The 17,448-nt window shown below is 38.8% G+C and overlaps 5 protein-coding genes across 7 annotated transcripts; all 5 read left to right on the forward strand.

Annotated features, from left to right (window-relative positions):
• Positions 1–1,208: 1,208 nt before the first annotated feature.
• Positions 1,209–2,516, forward strand: LOC106351563. Its single transcript, XM_013791351.3, has 2 exons — positions 1,209–1,459; positions 1,626–2,516. The coding sequence occupies exons 1-2, from the start codon at positions 1,403–1,405 to the stop codon at positions 2,298–2,300; spliced, it is 732 nt and encodes a 243-aa protein (XP_013646805.2). The 5' UTR covers positions 1,209–1,402; the 3' UTR covers positions 2,301–2,516.
• Positions 2,517–5,071: 2,555 nt separating this feature from the next.
• Positions 5,072–5,947, forward strand: LOC106363722 (glutathione S-transferase T3-like). Its single transcript, XM_013803421.2, has one exon. The coding sequence runs from the start codon at positions 5,072–5,074 to the stop codon at positions 5,945–5,947; it is 876 nt and encodes a 291-aa protein (XP_013658875.2).
• A 1,354-nt stretch (positions 5,948–7,301) lies between these two features.
• Positions 7,302–8,499, forward strand: LOC125609970. Its single transcript, XM_048781604.1, has 3 exons — positions 7,302–7,869; positions 8,008–8,269; positions 8,367–8,499. Exons 1-3 carry the CDS (start codon positions 7,302–7,304, stop codon positions 8,497–8,499), a joined length of 963 nt encoding a protein of 320 aa, XP_048637561.1.
• Positions 8,500–9,660: 1,161 nt separating this feature from the next.
• Positions 9,661–11,167, forward strand: LOC106351806 (chloride conductance regulatory protein ICln). Of its 3 annotated transcripts, none has more exons than XM_013791541.3 (7): positions 9,661–9,921; positions 10,009–10,132; positions 10,249–10,363; positions 10,466–10,525; positions 10,605–10,679; positions 10,769–10,866; positions 10,956–11,167. In XM_013791541.3, exons 1-7 carry the CDS (start codon positions 9,752–9,754, stop codon positions 11,025–11,027), a joined length of 714 nt encoding a protein of 237 aa, XP_013646995.2. In that variant the 5' UTR covers positions 9,661–9,751; the 3' UTR covers positions 11,028–11,167. The 3 variants fall into 3 exon arrangements, with proteins under 3 accessions (XP_013646995.2, XP_022543463.2, XP_048637842.1); XM_022687742.2 differs by having other exon boundaries at positions 10,608–10,679; XM_048781885.1 differs by having other exon boundaries at positions 10,611–10,679.
• Positions 11,168–11,345: 178 nt separating this feature from the next.
• Positions 11,346–17,434, forward strand: LOC106350350 (probable serine/threonine protein kinase IRE). The gene is made up of 17 exons (XM_022687743.2): positions 11,346–12,518; positions 12,586–12,653; positions 12,732–12,908; positions 12,979–14,211; positions 14,399–14,571; positions 14,668–14,917; positions 15,001–15,093; positions 15,176–15,316; positions 15,391–15,483; positions 15,570–15,771; positions 15,842–15,927; positions 16,011–16,099; positions 16,243–16,294; positions 16,373–16,429; positions 16,520–16,675; positions 16,759–16,842; positions 17,001–17,434. Exons 1-17 carry the CDS (start codon positions 12,173–12,175, stop codon positions 17,088–17,090), a joined length of 3,390 nt encoding a protein of 1,129 aa, XP_022543464.2. The 5' UTR covers positions 11,346–12,172; the 3' UTR covers positions 17,091–17,434.
• The last annotated feature ends 14 nt before the right edge of the window (positions 17,435–17,448 follow it).

The raw sequence follows: 17,448 nt of genomic DNA on the forward strand, positions 1-17,448 counted from the left end.
AGTAGCAATCACCACTCTGATATGTCAACTTAAAGTACGTATAAATTCCTTTTATCAAATATATATCCACGAAAATTCGATTAGGATGGTTTCTACAACAAGACCATTTGTATCCATTTGATTTTTTATATTATATAGGTATATGTTTCAGCAGTATATGTAGCTTAACATTAATTTACTTTCTCTGTCTTAGTTAACAATTATAATGCATAGTTAGATTAAGTGTATATGAAGCTTCATGGAAACCCGTACGAGAGATCAGGACGGTCACTAGATTGTACAATCAAGAACTTAGTATATGTACACACACACATATATATATATCAATTAAACAAAACCGTACGTTCTAATTACTTAATTTTATGAAATCAAGAATCTAATCTTATAAGAAAATCTGCAGGCCTGTTGCCAGAATAAACATGGACCCATGTTCTCTATGTCCTACGATGTGTATCAAATCTTAATTCACTTCTTTGTTGCACTACATTTTAAAATGATTTATTCTATATATATATTTATTCTCATTGAGATGTCCATTGCCCCTGCTGCAATAGACATTACAGCTCATTGATTCTTATAATTCAAACTTTATTTTTCTTTCTAATTAATCAGTTAATTATCTACTCATATTTGGGTAATAGTCGTTGAAACTATCTATACATGTAAATTTAAGTAAATTATATAAATATTAATGTTTGTATTCCTAAAGATGCATGCATGTATACAAGTTCGAACATCCAGACTATGTTGACCTACATTCAAGCCATGAATGCTTTCTAGAGTAGAGTATTCACGTTTGTATTTGTTTAAGTTCCAATGTTTTTCCGTGTAAAATGTTTATACTTAGAACAAACATTACTATGATCTGCAAAATCATTAGTACAATACATGTGGTTTCTTTTCCCTAATTCACGTATATTTTGCCAATCAATTATGGGAGGCACATTGCTAAGTGGGTATGCCATATATACCATATTGAACATAGTCTAATTCCATTAACAACAACCCTTGAACATAGTCTAATTCAATTTAGATATCATAAGGAGCAGAGGAACATTAACAATGACAATAGCTGACTAGTCCCTCGACAATGAGACAATATGCTTTTTGATATATATACATATGTATATCATATAATACCAAACAATATTGTATACACGCATGTTGAATACTGCTACAACTTGACCAAAATTATTTTCTCTTCTCCATCTATTTATTATATCTAAGAGAAAAGATTCATGAAACTGGACCAGCCTGTTTGACAAATCTCCCACTATATAAATAAAGACCTTTTAACTCCTAAAACCAAAAACCATCATCAACCACTTTAAAACTTTTTAAGCAAGAGACTGAGAGAACTCCGATTTTCTTTCTAAGATATTCTCAAATCAACAAAAACAAAATGGCTTTTTGGTCTGCTGAAAATGCTACTAAAGCCTACCTTACTACATTGAAACAGGTAAGAATTTATTTATTTTTATATATTTGAATAAATTAGAAGATATCTTATGATTCATTAATTAATTAGTGTTTTGAAAAATATGATATGGATCGATGCTATAAAGATAACTATTGTCTACCTAGTATTAATGTCACATTTTGACATATGTATATCCATTTTGCAGGATCAAAGAACAAAAGAACCAAACGTGGCTGAGTTCATATCGGCTCTAGCCGCCGGAAATAACGCAAGAAAGATCGTCGTGGCTTGTGCCGGTGCAGCAAATGCTGACATAGTCGTTGCCCTAATCGCCGCGGCTAATCAAACGCGCGGTCAAGTGGTATGCGTCTTACGTGGCATAGAAGAACTAATCATATCCAAGAAAATGTTGGAACCATCAGAGATTCATCAGATACAATTCGTGGTTGGAGAATCTAACGACAACACTCTAATTAATGGTCATTTTGGAGAAGCAGATTTCGTTCTCGTCGATTGTAATCTAAAGAACCACCAAGATATTGTTAGAAAGATTGTTAATAACCATGAAGAAAACGCAAGAACCGGCGGTGGAAGCGGTGTGGCCGTTGTGGTGGGTTATAACGCGTTTTCGAGAGGATCTTCGAGATTTGGCGATGGGAGGAAAACGCAGTTTTTACCTATAGGTGAAGGGTTGCTGGTGACGAGGGTTAACGATAATGGTAGTTATAACCAGAAGACGATGAAAAAGAACAATGGTCATCATCATCACCATGACCACGTGAGAAAGAGTAATTGGGTGATGAAAGTTGATAAGTGCACAGGAGAGGAGCATGTGTTTAGAGTTAGGGCTCCACGAGGAGAAGCCATTATTGGAGCTTAATTAAACATTTAGATATCATTGGGTACTTTATAGCAAAAATCACCTCTGTAATGGTTCAGACGAGTGGAGTAGTAAGAAGATTAGTTATTTTCTATAAGTAATTAAAAAGAGTTTGGATTAGTATTGGAGTGTTATGTTTGTATGAACAGAAAATATGTGTTTCATTTTCTTTTCTTTTTGTATGTGTGAATATGAAGAGATGTGTTTCGTTTTTAATTTCTTTTCATTTTGGACTTTACTTCGTGAGCACATGTACATACATTGTGATTCTTCAGATTTTAGCAAATAAACTATTCAATAATGCACGTGCACGAGAAAAGATGCCGGCATCTGAGAATAAAACAATGAAATTATATTATCAAGAAAGATGTATTATTTATCTATGCAAGTTATATCTTTCTTATACAGTATCTTCAAAATAGATATCAAGGATCGTAAGGAGTTACTAGCGGTGTTAAAGTATGGTCCCTGCTAACTAAATAATGTCGACTAGAGGGAATGGTAGACTCTCTCTCCCTTAAGAGATCTTGACAGAGAGATCGAGTCGTGGTGGTTCCCGCCTTCTTCCTCTCTTTTCTGGTTCACGGCATCGACTCTGGTGCACGGTGGTCTCTTTGACGCCGTGTAGCTGGCTTTGACTCCAGTTTTTTCGCGATCTTCTATGCGAAATCATTCGGCTTTGGTCCACGGTTATGGGTTTGGATGAGATCTCGGTGTTTAATCGATTGATGCTCTCCAAACAGGGGATGTGTTGTAGCTGATGAAGCCCAAAACGTCCAATACAGTCGTTGGAGGTGTGTTTCTTCGGTGTTCATGAGAATCCGGGAAGAGTATGTTTGGTGTGTGATTGGTGTTGTGGTGAGGCGGACGATCTCTCGAATAGCTCGATGAAGCTCTCCGCTGGGTGATGATTCTGATCTGGGTAAACCTTTGTGTGTGTGTGTGGAGTGGGGATGGATGAGATCTCGAATCTGGTCGATTGAGGCTCTCCATCGGTGTATGCCCTGAAATTGGAGGGCTTGTGATCGTGATTCTATCTCCGGTAGGTTTCCGGCGACGAATCTTAGTCGGTGAAGATGGTGAAGGCTGTCCCAACACGTGTCTTTCCTCTTCGTACGGTTAACACGTTGTTGTCGACTCTTCTTCTGATGTGTTTAGGTTTTGGGCTGTTGATGGGCCTTAGATCTTTAGGTGCATGATGTTGGGTTTTTATGCCTTCTTGTCTGGGCTTTTATGTTTTTGTATCAACTTCTGTTTAATATAATATCAGTTCACAGTGAAAAAAAAAAAAAAAAATCAAGGATCGTAAGGGCATACATCTGCATCGGGCGTGCCTTGGGCCATCCCTTATTTTTTATTGGGTCGAAAATAATTCAAAAAGAAATTAAAATGGGTGGGACGGGCCGTAAGTAAGGGACAATCGGGCTCGTCCCGAAGGAGACGTGGCATCACGGTATTGGGTGATGAAAACGAAGAAGGGACGGTCGTTTCGGCTCATTCGCATTTTGGGAAATTGAAATCAAAATTCGAAAAAGGAGAGCTCGATGGCGACGAAGTGAAGCATCGATTCGAAGGTCGATCCTTTCCAAACGAAAGCGAGTACCTGATCTCCTCACTCCACCTGCGTCTTCTCTCTTCCACCGGAGTCTCCGTCGGAGTGTCTTTGCAAATCGAAAGGTCGCAGCTTCCAATCGAGAGGTCGCAGCTTCGAAATCTCAATCCACTGCCGTTCGATTCCGGTCCTGTACGCAAGCTTCTTTCCTCTCCAAATCCTCGGCGAATCGTCCCAATCTTGGCAAGGTACGGTCTTCAACTCCTAGATGAAATGGATAGATTCTAGGGTTTGCAATAGAATAAAGTTTATTGATTTACATGGTTCGATTGTATGATTTGTATCCTTGTAGGTTGAGATTGTTTTCTTTAGATTATATGCGTGATTCTGGAATCTCCGTCGGCGTGATTGTTTTCTTTAGATTATATGCGTGATTCGTAGCTAAAAAATAGCCTCCGTTTAAAACTTTTGTGGTTCGAGATGAGATCCTGTAACAAAATAGGTTGAGTGATTGATATATTTACAGTTTGATATTAACTAAATAGTTTGTGTCTCTTGTGGTTGTCGGAAAAGATCCTGCTCGTTTTGTTTTGTGATGTAGTTTAGTTATGTTTTTGCTATCGTCTGAATCTTGCTTTGTAACAAGATGTATACTCTATGTATTTGTGAAGTATTTTGTGGTTTTTGGTAGTTAAACTTTTGTGGTTTTTGTGATGTATTTTGTAATCTTGCTTTGTGAGATGCATTAAGAATAAAACTTTTGTGGTTTTTGTGACACCTTGCCATAGTTATGTTTCTGCTATCATCTATCTGCTTTGCCTGAGTTTGTAATTCTTTGCCTGAGTTAGCTTCTTTGCTATTGTTAAAGACACTTGCGTGTATTTGAAAGACAGAAGGTGTTCGAAATAGACTAGGATTGTTAATGTATTTTGTATTCTTTGCCTTAGTCTAGTTTGTTTGAAACCAAATCTCTTTATATTAATGATGTAGTTAGGAATGTTAGGTAGCTTTTGTTGTGTAATAAGTTTGGATTAGACACTTCTTGTTCTTAGTTAGCCATTTATTAGCGTTTGTACTTGGTAGTCTTAACTTCCTCCTATAAAATCTATTTGCTCTTCTCACTTTTTTCATCTCACTCGTTTTTCTCTAATATATCTCTTCTCTTTTCTAATATATCTCTTCTCTTTCTCGAATATATCTCCTCTCTTTTCTTACTGCTATGCATCCAAATAATATTCATAGTCAGAGCTCTAGTTTATTAGGACTGCTTCACAGTCAACAAGGGAGAGTTTACCATGGTCGTATTAACTTTGGTGATTCTCAACCTATCCCGGCATTCAGTTCACAACCATCTCAAGTACCACCAGTCGCCCGTGGTGTTAGACGCAAATGGGACCCGGCTGATGACGAGGTGTTGATCAGTGCGTGGCTCAACACCTCTAAAGATTCCATTGTAGCAAATGAGCAGAAGTCGGGGACCTTCTGGGATAGGGTTGCTCATTTTTATTCCTCAAGTCCTCATGGATTAGAGGAAGGTGAGAGAGAACCCAGGCAATGCAAGAAAAGGTGGCATAGACTAAACGATGAAGTTAACAAGTTTTGTGCCGCATACTCCGCAGCAGAGAGACAGCATAGAAGTGGTGAGAGTGACACTGATCTTCTAAAGAAGGCGCATGAGATCTTCTTTGCTGATCAAGCTAAGAAGTTTACTCTTGAACATGCGTGGTGTACGTTGAGATTTGAACAGAAGTGGCTTTCCCTTAACGGACCTAAAGCTGGTGGCGGTGAGAAGAGGAAGAATGTTGAGACAACGACCCAACCTTCCACCACCGACGGTGTCGTTGATGTTGAGCGGAGGCCAGAAGGAATCAAGGATGCTAAGGCTAGAAGAAATGGTGGTAAAGGAAAGTCTGTCTCTGACTATGCGAGTGTTTGGGAAATGAAGAAGGAGGACTGGGAAATGAAGAAGGAGGACTTGGAGAGGAAGGAGAGACTGTCGAAGTTAGCTATACTTGACACTCTCCTTGCCAAGACTCAACCATTGACTGAGGCGGAAGAAGCTGTGAAGAATAAGCTCTTAGCGGAGTGTTTCTGAACAATTAGAGCTTCTAAACATTAGTGGCTTAGCCTTTAAACCTTTTAATTCTCTATGTATGATGTATGGATCCTTAATGTATGGATCCATTAATGTATGGATCCTTTGCTTTGTGCTCAATGTTTCATATACTTTGCTCAGCTAATGTTAACGTCATAATTTTATTCTCGCGCCACTTTTTATTCTCTATGTATGATTAATAGCCTTTAAACCATATTAATGTAGTTTGCTCTTGCTATTTTCTTGCAGGTATACTAGAAAATGGGGTGCTACAGCTATAGCCAACCATCACGGTCGGAGAATAATTTTGGAAACAATTCAGACACTGAATACTCCGAGACGGAGGATCTAATCCGACGTGATCAAGCTGAGCTAAGCTTAGAACGTCGTTCATCCGTCATATACCCTCCACAACCAGAGGTGGAGTTCGGGTTCCCGCAGGTTTGCTACTGTGGTTCTCCGCCACAGCTTGTACCGTCTAGAAGTATTAATGGTCAAGGTAACAACAATTTCACAATGTAGCTACTCATCAGCGTCTCTCCGATATGATTTGTTATCTTCCGTGTGTGATACAGGTCGCTTAGTATACACTTGCGTGAATAAAGACGACGGAGAGTGCCATGTATGGAAATGGTGGGACGTTGCGGTGATGGAGGAGATGAGAGCAAGAGATAGACATGTCCTCCAGCTGGAGGAAAAGGTAGATAACCTGTCTCTTTTGAGTGACTATGATAAGTTATCTCCCGTGTGTGATAATGCTAAGGAGAAATCCGTTTGTAGTGATGGGTTTCAGTATGTTGTGGGTGCTATGGTCGCGGTCCTAATTTTAATAGGCTTGGGGATTATGTATGTGTAATGGTTTAGGCAGGGATGGTCGTAGCGTGGGTTTAGGCAATGCATGATGTTGTTTTTTTCTTAGCCCCTCGGATGTAATCAGTTTCAGACAATGTAATATTGTGTACCAAGTTTGACCGTCAAACATGATCACGTATGTTTTTAAATATCTTGTCAAATGATCACATGTATGTATTACAGTCATTCGTTTAGAATCATATATTATAGAGTAGTACTGACATGTATTTTTTTTTCTACCTAAAAATCACATGTATGTTTTCTTTCTACCTAAAAATCACATGTATGTTTTATTTCTACCTAAAAATCACATGTATGTTTGCTATCTAACTAAATTTCACATGTATTTTTCTATCTACCTAAAAATCATACCTAAAAATCACATGCATACTTCCTAACTACCAAGATCTATAAATAAGAGACTTCTTTTGGTTAGGAAAAATGCAAAGCATTCTCTTCTCTTTAATTTCCATAGCATTTTCTCTCTTGCAAAAATTTATCAATGGCTTCTTCCTCTCATTTTCATTACCACCAAGACGATCACCAACCTGATAATGAAGATATATTCGAAGACTTATTTGAAGACATTGACGAATTTCTAGAAGAAAATGAGCGTGTACCACGTAATTTTATTGACAGACATCGGGAGGAAGGTCAAGATTTGCTATGGAATGATTATTTTAGCGATACTCCAACCTACCCGCACAATGTCTTCCGGCGACGGTTTCGAATGAACCGGACATTATTCATGCGTATTGTGCAGCGTCTCTCCACTGAAGTACGGTATTTTCAAGAAAGAGTAGATGCAACCGGGCGGTCTAGTCTTACTGCACTCCAAAAATGTACCGCAACAATTCGTCAATTGGCTTATGGTGTTGGATCTGATGCAGTGGACGAATATGTCCGAATGGGTGAAACAACTGCTCGAGGATGTTTGCACAATTTTGCCGCGGGAATAATCAGCTTGTTTGGCAATGAATACCTAAGACGTCCCACACCGGAAGATCTGCAGAGACTACTATACTTTGGGGAGCAACGTGGGTTCCCAGGGATGATTGGAAGCATCGACTGTATGCATTGGGAGTGGAAGAATTGCCCCACTGCTTGGAAAGGAATGTATTCACGAGGAACCGGAAAACCAACGATTGTCTTAGAGGCGGTGGCATCATATGACCTCTGGATATGGCACTCCTTCTTTGAAGCTCCAGGTACTATGAACGATCTTAATATTCTCGATCGATCACCCGTTTTTGATGACGTTATTACCGGAATAGCACCACAAGTTAACTTCTATGTCAACAATCATCCGTACAACTTGGCTTATTATCTCACGGATGGTATTTATCCGAAATGGGCTACATTTATTCAATCTATCCGACTACCACAAACTCAGAAGCATTCTGTATTTGCTCAAACCCAAGAAGGTGTGCGAAAAGATGTCGAGCGTGCCTTCGGAGTCCTACAAGCTAGGTTTGCCATTGTTAAAAATCCATCTAACATATGGGATAAACGAAAAATAGGTAATATTATGAGAGCTTGTGTCATACTTCATAATATGATTGTCGAGGATGAACGATCGTCAAGAACTCAGTACAACATTGCTGAATTTCGAGAAAGAGAAGAGGCGGATACCTTTACCGTCAATAATCCGTCACCTCTCGGCACTCCACTTGAACGTCGGACAAACCTTCAGAATCTAGAAACCCATCAACGTTTAAAAAATGATTTGATTGAAAATATATGGAATAAATTTGGACATCTTCCAAATAACATATAGTTTATAAGTTTCTATTTGTATTGGAATAAATGTTTGTTAGTTTTTCTAAATTATGATTTTGTATTTTTTTAAAATTTTTTGTAATTTACTTAATATTTCAATTTTAATGTTAAACTTCTATCATATAAGTTTTATTTAAACTTCTTTACATATGTTATCACTTATTCAAATAAATAAATTAATTAAATAATAAACTAAGGGACAATCAAAGTCCCAGTATTAATCCACTTATTCCCTTAGCTTAGATCCCTTAAGATAAAAGTTTAATTAAAAATCCTAAGGAACTTGAAACACAATCCCACCATTGTGGTTGCCCTAACTATCTTCTACATAAGATGAAGGAAGGGTGCGATTGAGTCCGCCAAACTTGGGCGAGAGATGTGACTAATATATGTATATAATAATCAAGGTGTGTGATTTTTATTTGGTATGAATACTCGACTTTTGATTCTTATTTAAGTTGACTCAAATATATGCTCAAAGCTTCAAGGATAGTACGTTTTCAAGATATGGGGTTTAAATTCTCATCAATCTACATTTTAGAAGTTATGGATATAGTAATAATAAGGCATGTACACAAACTAGGATGCATTCAAGATTTTCTTCTTTGAATTAGTCATTGCATTAAGTATGTTATTTTCAAAAAGATATATTGACAATGACCAATTCATAAATGCATGCATTGTCACAATGTGCAAGACAACAATGAATCACGAACGACCCATGAGCTTGCCATATCCCCATGACCACCACCCCCCCCATTTCCCTTATCCACATCCTACTGTACAAGAAAATGACATTTCCATTCAGATATCGATGTATTACACAAAATTTAATAAGTTTCTCAATATATGTGAAATTAAAAAAAAAACATTTATGATAACATGGATGCAGGATGTAGCCATAAACTAGTTTTTTTTTGGAGCAAAGCCATAAAATAGTTTGCATCAATATTTAGTGGGGAAAAGATGAAAGCTCAAAACCAAGTTGAGTGAGTTTAATGAAATGGACCACATATGTGAGAGACCCCATAAACAAATGGGCTCCCTTAATTCATTTAATGGACATTTTCTAACGAAGCCCATTATATCAAAAGCCCAATAACGTTCTTCATCATGATTCTCCGAGAAAACCCTAAAGAAAAACCCTACCAGAATTGAGAGTGATCGGAAACGATGGTGGTTGGTGGTCTAAGAGAGTTCGCGCACAGAACCGGAAATGGCTCCGGTACACCGGTTCTGGAGGAATCGAACGGTGAGGAACTTATGCGCGTGCAGCCCTCGGTCGCCGTCGCTCTCGGGAATCGATCCCTGGAGTCTCCCGGAACTCTCTACATCACTTCCAGGTGATAGATTGCTCAAATCCATCCTCGTCGTTTTGGAACCTTCTTCTGAGATGGAGATTATAATAGTGACTAGTGTATACATTGCAGGAAATTGATTTGGCTGAGTGATGTAGACATGGCGAAAGGTTACGCCGTCGATTTCTTATCCATATCGCTTCACGCAGTGTCTAGAGATCAAGAGGCTTATTCATCTCCTTGTATATATACTCAGGTATGCAACACCTTATTAGTATCTGTGGGATTGATTTGAGTGCTTGTTACGGTTCCATGTCTGCATGATGTTTGCATTTAGATTAGTTGTCTGAGTTTGTGGTTCTGTGCTTGAAGATTGAAGTTGAAGATGATGAGGATGAAGAAGATGAGGATGATACTGAATCCACCGGAGCTTTGGACTTGTCTAAGATCAGAGAGATGAGGCTTGTTCCTTCTGACTCTACCCAGTGTGAGTTTTTAATGTAGCAATTCTTTAAGTGCTTAATTTGAACCGGTTAGAACATAGTTCACAAGAGTCTTAGATGTTAACTTTTGTTCTTGTCTTTGACAGTGGATACTCTGTTTGATGTGTTCTGTGAATGTGCTGAGCTCAATCCTGAACCAATTGAAGGTAAAGATACAACCTTGCTACTTTCCTTTAATGCAATTTTTTTTGTTACATTCTCGTTTCATTTTATCTTTTTCATCAGAAGAAGAAGAAGAAGAAGAAGAAGAAGAACATAACTGGGTGTTTAGTGCTGATCAGATGGTTGTTGGTGGAGGAGGTAATGCTTCTTTTTATACGCTGAGACCAATCTTAAGATTTGATTATCATCATGGCTGTATGTCGACATTTGTTTTCTGTGTTGTGCAGCGGAAGAAGACGGCGAATGGCCAATATCTCAGAGCCCGACGAGTGTAATTGGTCTATCCATTGGAGATGAAGGGGGTCTTGCTCAGCCTATGCTCGAGGTAAATCATTAACCTGATTTTTACCTAATTTATTCGCATGTTTGTTTTTATGTTTGCTAATTTCATTGACGCATGAACTCACACCGCAGCTCCAGATCAATGATCAGAGGTTTGACGACGCTGAAGAGATGGTTCATGAAAGTGAGACCAAAGATCACTAATCTGTTCACAAATGTATTACTCCAAAACAGAGTTGTTTCTTATGTTAAAACAGTGTCGTCTCTCTGTTCTTCAAAGCTGAGCTGTGTGCTTTGTTAAATATGCGTTTAGACTTGGAAGGTAGATTTTGCTCATCTTGTTATCTCTCTCCTTAATCACTTACTCATTCACGAACCAGAACATAGCATGTGCCTAACATCAAGAACCCTCGAACATTTTGCACAAAGTGAGGAGGCTAATGCATTAAACTTGATGTATCATGTGCTGTGCTAAAAAGCTGCCCAATTGCCCATCATACTCGTTGAAACATTAAGATCAAAGTGAGACTAATCGCTGATATCATGGGCTTATGTATTTCATTTTGGCCCACTCACCTGGATATTCGTCGTCCTTATTTTATATATACACTATGATTGATTATTTAATAACTTGTTAATTCTGTTCAATAATATTACGTAGAGTATCAACGTGCGTAACAAAAAATAAAATGTACATTTCTAGAAGTTCTAACAAAAAATATCTTAGTACCGTGTTTTTTGTCAACCCTGAAGAAAACATCATGAAATGCTAATTTTTAATTTTAAAAAAAATTATAAGATTGGGTGATTTTCCGTTTCAAGAACTGGGGAAGACATGTATTGTGTTGGAAGCACGTTGTTCGATATGGACACATGAATATTCAAAGAACTATATAATCAAATTAATATTTTCTAGTGTCTGAAATATTATGTCACAATCTTTTTATAACAATTAGACAATTCTAAAGCTAAGTTCAAAAAAATAAATAAAAAAATTAGACAATTCTAGATGTTACCACAAAATCCACTATAATCAAAATCAATTTACAAAATCAACTGTAATCAAATTAATATTCATTTAATAAAGAAAAACTATTATTATTTATATATATATATATATATATAAATATAAGAGACTCATACGCATTGAGCGGAATTGCATCTAACTAGTAAAAGAAAAAACCGAGTCCCACACTTCCCGCGAAAACCTCAGTCTCTCTCTCTCTCTCCTTCCTTCTATCTCTCTCTTTCGCAACCGCTTCTCTGTGTTAACCTTTTGGTAATGTAAATATGAAAACCAAATTAATCCTCTAAAAAAGGTATTCAGAAATCTCGATCCCTATTACCAAATGTCGCCGATGTCTACGACGGAACAGTCGCATGAGCATAATCGTGATCCGCAATTGACCACCGTGAAACACCTGGAGAAGATCCCTGAGAATCCTTCCCGCCAATCGGGCGACGATGAAGCTGCTGCGGAAGGTTCCACCACGAGGAGCCAGGATTCTCCCGAAATGCTTGGTCCTTCTTCCTTAGGTCTGAATCACATCAGAACGAAATCATCTCCGGCTCCGTCTCCTTTGGGATTTTCGTCGGCCACGCCTTCGGTTCAGGAGAAAGCTAGGGTTGGGGCTGCTGATGCTCGCGCCGATGCGCGTGCCAGATGGCCGATTCCTCCCCATCAACCCGATCAAGGTATTTATTGTCCAAACAAGATTCAGAGAGGCGATGATGATCCTAATGATGATTTGTTTGCTTATAGGAAAGAAAGTTCAATGGACGCAATCAAAATCTCTGCGGGTGCCTGTAAACACCAATCCAGGGATAGAGGTGAATATGATTTGTTCTGGTTTTTAATTGCTTAATAGTTGTCATTTGATTTGATGAGATTTCTTTTGATCAATGCAGACTTCTCATGTTGGTCTTGCGAAGGAAACACATTCTCCACGTTTTCAAGCGATACTGCGTGTCACAAGTGGACGTAAGAAGAAACCTCATGATATCAAGAGCTTCTCTCATGAACTCAACTCCAAAGGTGTTAGGCCTTTCCCCGTGTGGAGGTCTCGAGCTGTTGGTCACATGGAGGTTAGTTACTATTCTCTCTCTCCTTATGTTCATTTCTGATGACTTGAGACTCACGTTTTCATTTTCTTAGGAGATTATGGGGGCGATTAGAACCAAGTTTGATAGACAAAAGGAGGATGTTGATGCTGATTTGGGAGTTTTTGCTGGCTACTTGGTCACCACTCTTGAGAGCACTCCTGTATCTAACAAAGAGTTGAGAACGGGTCTCGAGGATCTGTTGGTGGAGGCTCGCCAATGTGCAACCATGCCAGCGAGTGAGTTTTGGCTCAAATGTGAAGGGATTGTTCAAAAGCTAGATGATAAACGTCAGGAGCTACCCATGGGGGGACTCAAGCAGGCTCATAACCGTCTTCTTTTCATCCTTACTCGCTGCAATAGGCTCGTGCAGTTTCGTAAAGAGAGCGGTTATGTTGAAGAGCACATTCTTGGGATGCATCAGCTTAGTGATCTCGGTGTTTATCCTGAACAGATGGTAGCGATTTCGAGACAGCAGGACCTTCTTCGAGAGAAGGAGATCCAAAGCATTAACGAAAAGCAGAATCTTGATCACAACTCCAACAGTGGAGGTGATGGGAATGAAGTCAACACTGCTAAAAGTAATGATTCAACTTCGAGCAATTTCCGGATGTCATCCTGGAAGAAGCTTCCGTCTGCTGCCGAGAAGAACCGTAGTGCTAATACTACTCCCAAGGCGAAAGGAGAGGGAAAAATCCAACCAAAAGTGTATGGAGATGAAAACGCTGAAGGCTTGCATAGCCCCTCAGGCCAGCCTGCATCCGCAGGAAAAGGTGACATGTGGGGTTTCTGGGCGGATCATCAATGTATGACATACGATAACTCCATGATTTGCCGTATCTGCGAAGTTGAAATACCAGTTGTACATGTAGAAGAGCACTCTCGAATCTGCACCATCGCTGATAGGTGTGACTTGAAGGGGATACATGTGAACGTGAGACTTGAAAGAGTAGCTGAAAGTCTTGAGACAATTCTGGAGTCATGGACGCCCAAGTGCGGAACCCCGAGAGGAATTGCTGATAATGCTACATTCAGTAGACATGAAGATATGGATGAAAGCTCTCATAGATGTTCAGATGACATGCTTGATTGTGTTCCTCGTTCCGAGAATACATTTTCTTCGGATGAACTGAAAATCTTGAATGAAGTGTCTATGACGAATGAAGCAAAAGACTTGTCAGCAGGAAGCTTGACACCACCATCACCAGGAACACCAAGAAAAAGCCAAGTAGATTTGCTACTAAGTGGTGGTCGGAAAACAATAACAGAGCTTGAGAATTATCAACAGGTAAAATGTTTAAATTTTTATGCCTTTCATGCCTTCAACATTCCAAGCAATGATTAGTTCATTGGACTTCTTCATATTTTTTACAGGCTGAAAAGGCTCTCATTTGCTTGTTTTTTTTTTTAAATTTATTTGAGCTTGAAATTCAACTTCTCATCGTTTTTCCTTATATCCTGCTTTGAGTTGACAGATAAACAAGTTGCTAGAGATTGCTCGCTCTGTGGCAAATGTGAATTTATGTGGATACAGCTCATTGGACTTTATGATTGAGCAGTTGGATGAGCTAAAGTACGTCATTCAGGATAGGAAGGCAGACGCCCTCGTGGTAGAAACGTTTGGAAGGAGAATAGAGAAGCTATTGCAGTAAGCATTTTTACTTATCCTGTGTTTTTTTTTTTAATCATCACTACTGTTTAACTGCAAATTCAGTCAAGCTGATTTATTGTTTCATGAATCCAGGGAGAAGTACATTGAACTTTGTGGACAGATAGATGATGAAAAAGTAGACTCATCGAAAGCCACCGCGGATGAAGAAAGCTCAGCAGATGAGGATACAGTGCGTAGCTTACGGGCAAGCCCACTTAATCCACGCGCCAATGATCGAACATCAATAGAAGATTTTGAAATTATAAAACCAATCAGCCGCGGTGCATTTGGAAGAGTGTTTCTTGCAAGGAAAAGGGCAACTGGTGATTTGTTCGCTATTAAGGTTGGTGTTACTGACATGTTACTCTCTCTCTCTTCCAGGTTTACTCTATGAATACGTTCTTACCTGACTAAACCATGGTACAGGTTCTAAAGAAGGCTGATATGATCCGTAAGAATGCTGTTGAGAGTATTTTAGCGGAGCGTAACATCCTTATCTCAATTCGTAACCCATTCGTGGTATGTAATGTCAGAAATTTTATTATAATTGTCGTCATGAAAACACTTGGGGCTTTCTCTAATGTTTCTATTAGCTGTGCAGGTCCGGTTCTTCTATTCTTTCACATGCCGTGAAAATCTTTATCTGGTCATGGAGTACTTAAATGGTGGAGATCTCTTTTCTTTGCTGAAAAATCTTGGTTGCTTGGACGAAGACATGGCCCGTATTTATATTGCAGAAGTTGTAAGGCCATTTGAAGACCTCAAATTTGCTCACATTATTATAGAAATTGTACTTAACTCAAATGCCTTTTTCAGGTTCTTGCACTGGAGTATTTGCATTCTGTAAATATCATTCACAGAGACTTAAAGCCAGACAATCTGTTGATCAACCAGGATGGTCACATCAAGGTAAATATTTATCGACTATAAAAGCTTTGCGTTAAGCATCCAGATCTGGTGATGTCTCACAAAACCTGTTACCTTGTGATATACAGTTGACAGACTTTGGGCTTTCCAAGGTTGGTCTTATCAACAGCACAGATGACTTATCAGGTGATGCATCATTGGGAAATAGTGAATTTTTAGCCGAAGATGGAAGCAATCAACATTCACAAGACAAAGATAGCCGTAAAAAGCATGCAGTTGTTGGAACACCTGATTATCTTGCACCTGAAATACTTCTTGGAATGGGTCATGGTTAGTATTTTCATAAGGAAGCTTGCCTTCATGAAATCTGTTCATGGACTTATATTATCTTCCACTACAGGTAAAACCGCTGATTGGTGGTCAGTAGGTGTTATTCTCTTTGAGGTTCTCGTGGGTATTCCTCCTTTCAATGCAGAAACCCCACAGGTAGATTATCAAGCTGACTTCATCAGATATCAGAACGACATTATTCTAACTGCTTAACATTTCTTTCATTCGTGGGTTTTCAGCAAATTTTTGAAAATATAATCAACAGAGATATACCATGGCCTAATGTGCCAGATGAGATATCTTATGAAGCATATGATCTGATCAACAAGTAAGAAATCTCACACTTCTGCAAATCAATCTCAGAAACTTCATCTCTTTCCCGGATTTAGATCTACACGCCTTTTAATCGATCACAGAGAATTAAGAACATGTTAATTGCGGTAACATTGTCTGCTTATGTCCTTGTTTCAGGCTGCTAACCGAAAATCCTGTCCAAAGACTAGGTGCAACAGGGGCTGGAGAGGTAAAGCTCTATTAGCTCATACCGTAGCTAACATTTTTTCTTCAAAGCTAGATCAGTATTCTGAAAATCTACTTACAGGTGAAGCAGCATCATTTTTTCAAAGATATAAACTGGGACACACTTGCCAGGCAAAAGGTTTCTCTCCATATTTTAATCACAAATTAAGTTCCCTGAGAAAATGACTCTCTCCTATACTAACTTCAGTTTTTGTATATTTTGTTACAGGCTATGTTTGTACCATCGGCTGAACCACAAGACACTAGCTATTTCATGAGCCGGTATATATGGAACCCGGAAGACGAAAATGTTCATGGAGGCAGCGATTTTGATGACCTTACAGACACGTGCAGCAGCAGCTCTTTCACCACACAGGAGGAAGATGTATGCCTCTCTTTTTTTTTTAACTTCCATTGATTGCTTGAAGTTCCATAATAAATGTTTGTTTATATGTTGTAAAAAAACAGGGTGATGAGTGTGGTAGCATAGCAGAATTAGCAAACGGACCCAATCTTGCTGTGAAGTATTCCTTCAGCAATTTTTCTTTCAAGGTCAGTTCAATTCCTACGCTCTCTCTCTCTCTCTCTCTCTCTCTCTCTCTCTCTCTCTCTCTCTCTCCCTCTCTCTCTCTCTCTCTCTCTTTCCCTTTGGATTTACCTTTGAATGCTTATTACTTTTGACAATATTAATGCTCTTTTTTTGTTATTAGAACCTCTCACAACTGGCTTCGATCAACTATGATCTTGTCCAAAAGAACGCTAAGGAATCAACAGAGGCTTCAAACCCATCAGCCCCTTGACCAAAACCGAAAAGAAAAACTAGCTCTGGGCCCCAAGTGTGATGATGAATATGTGTATTGAGCATCTACTTCAAGTGCTGATTGGTTTCTGGTTCATCAGGCCGTTGGTCTCTTCTCTTTGGGCAAGAATAAATGGGAAGCATAGCATTAGATAGGAAGCAAAAAAGAGCTGCAGAGATCTCATATCTGAAGCAGCCTGAAAACCTGAAACTCCCTCAAGATTCTTCAAGATTACTACTCTCTCTCTCTATCTCTCGCATATGTATACAAAAAGTAACAACTCTTTTTTTTTCCGTTGTTGTTTACATATGATAACAAAGACCCAGTAAACCTATTTTGAGGAATCTACTCAAGAACC

The sequence above is a fragment of the Brassica napus genome, chromosome A6, assembly GCF_020379485.1.
Source record: "Brassica napus cultivar Da-Ae chromosome A6, Da-Ae, whole genome shotgun sequence".
Taxonomy (NCBI): Eukaryota; Viridiplantae; Streptophyta; class Magnoliopsida; order Brassicales; family Brassicaceae; genus Brassica; species Brassica napus.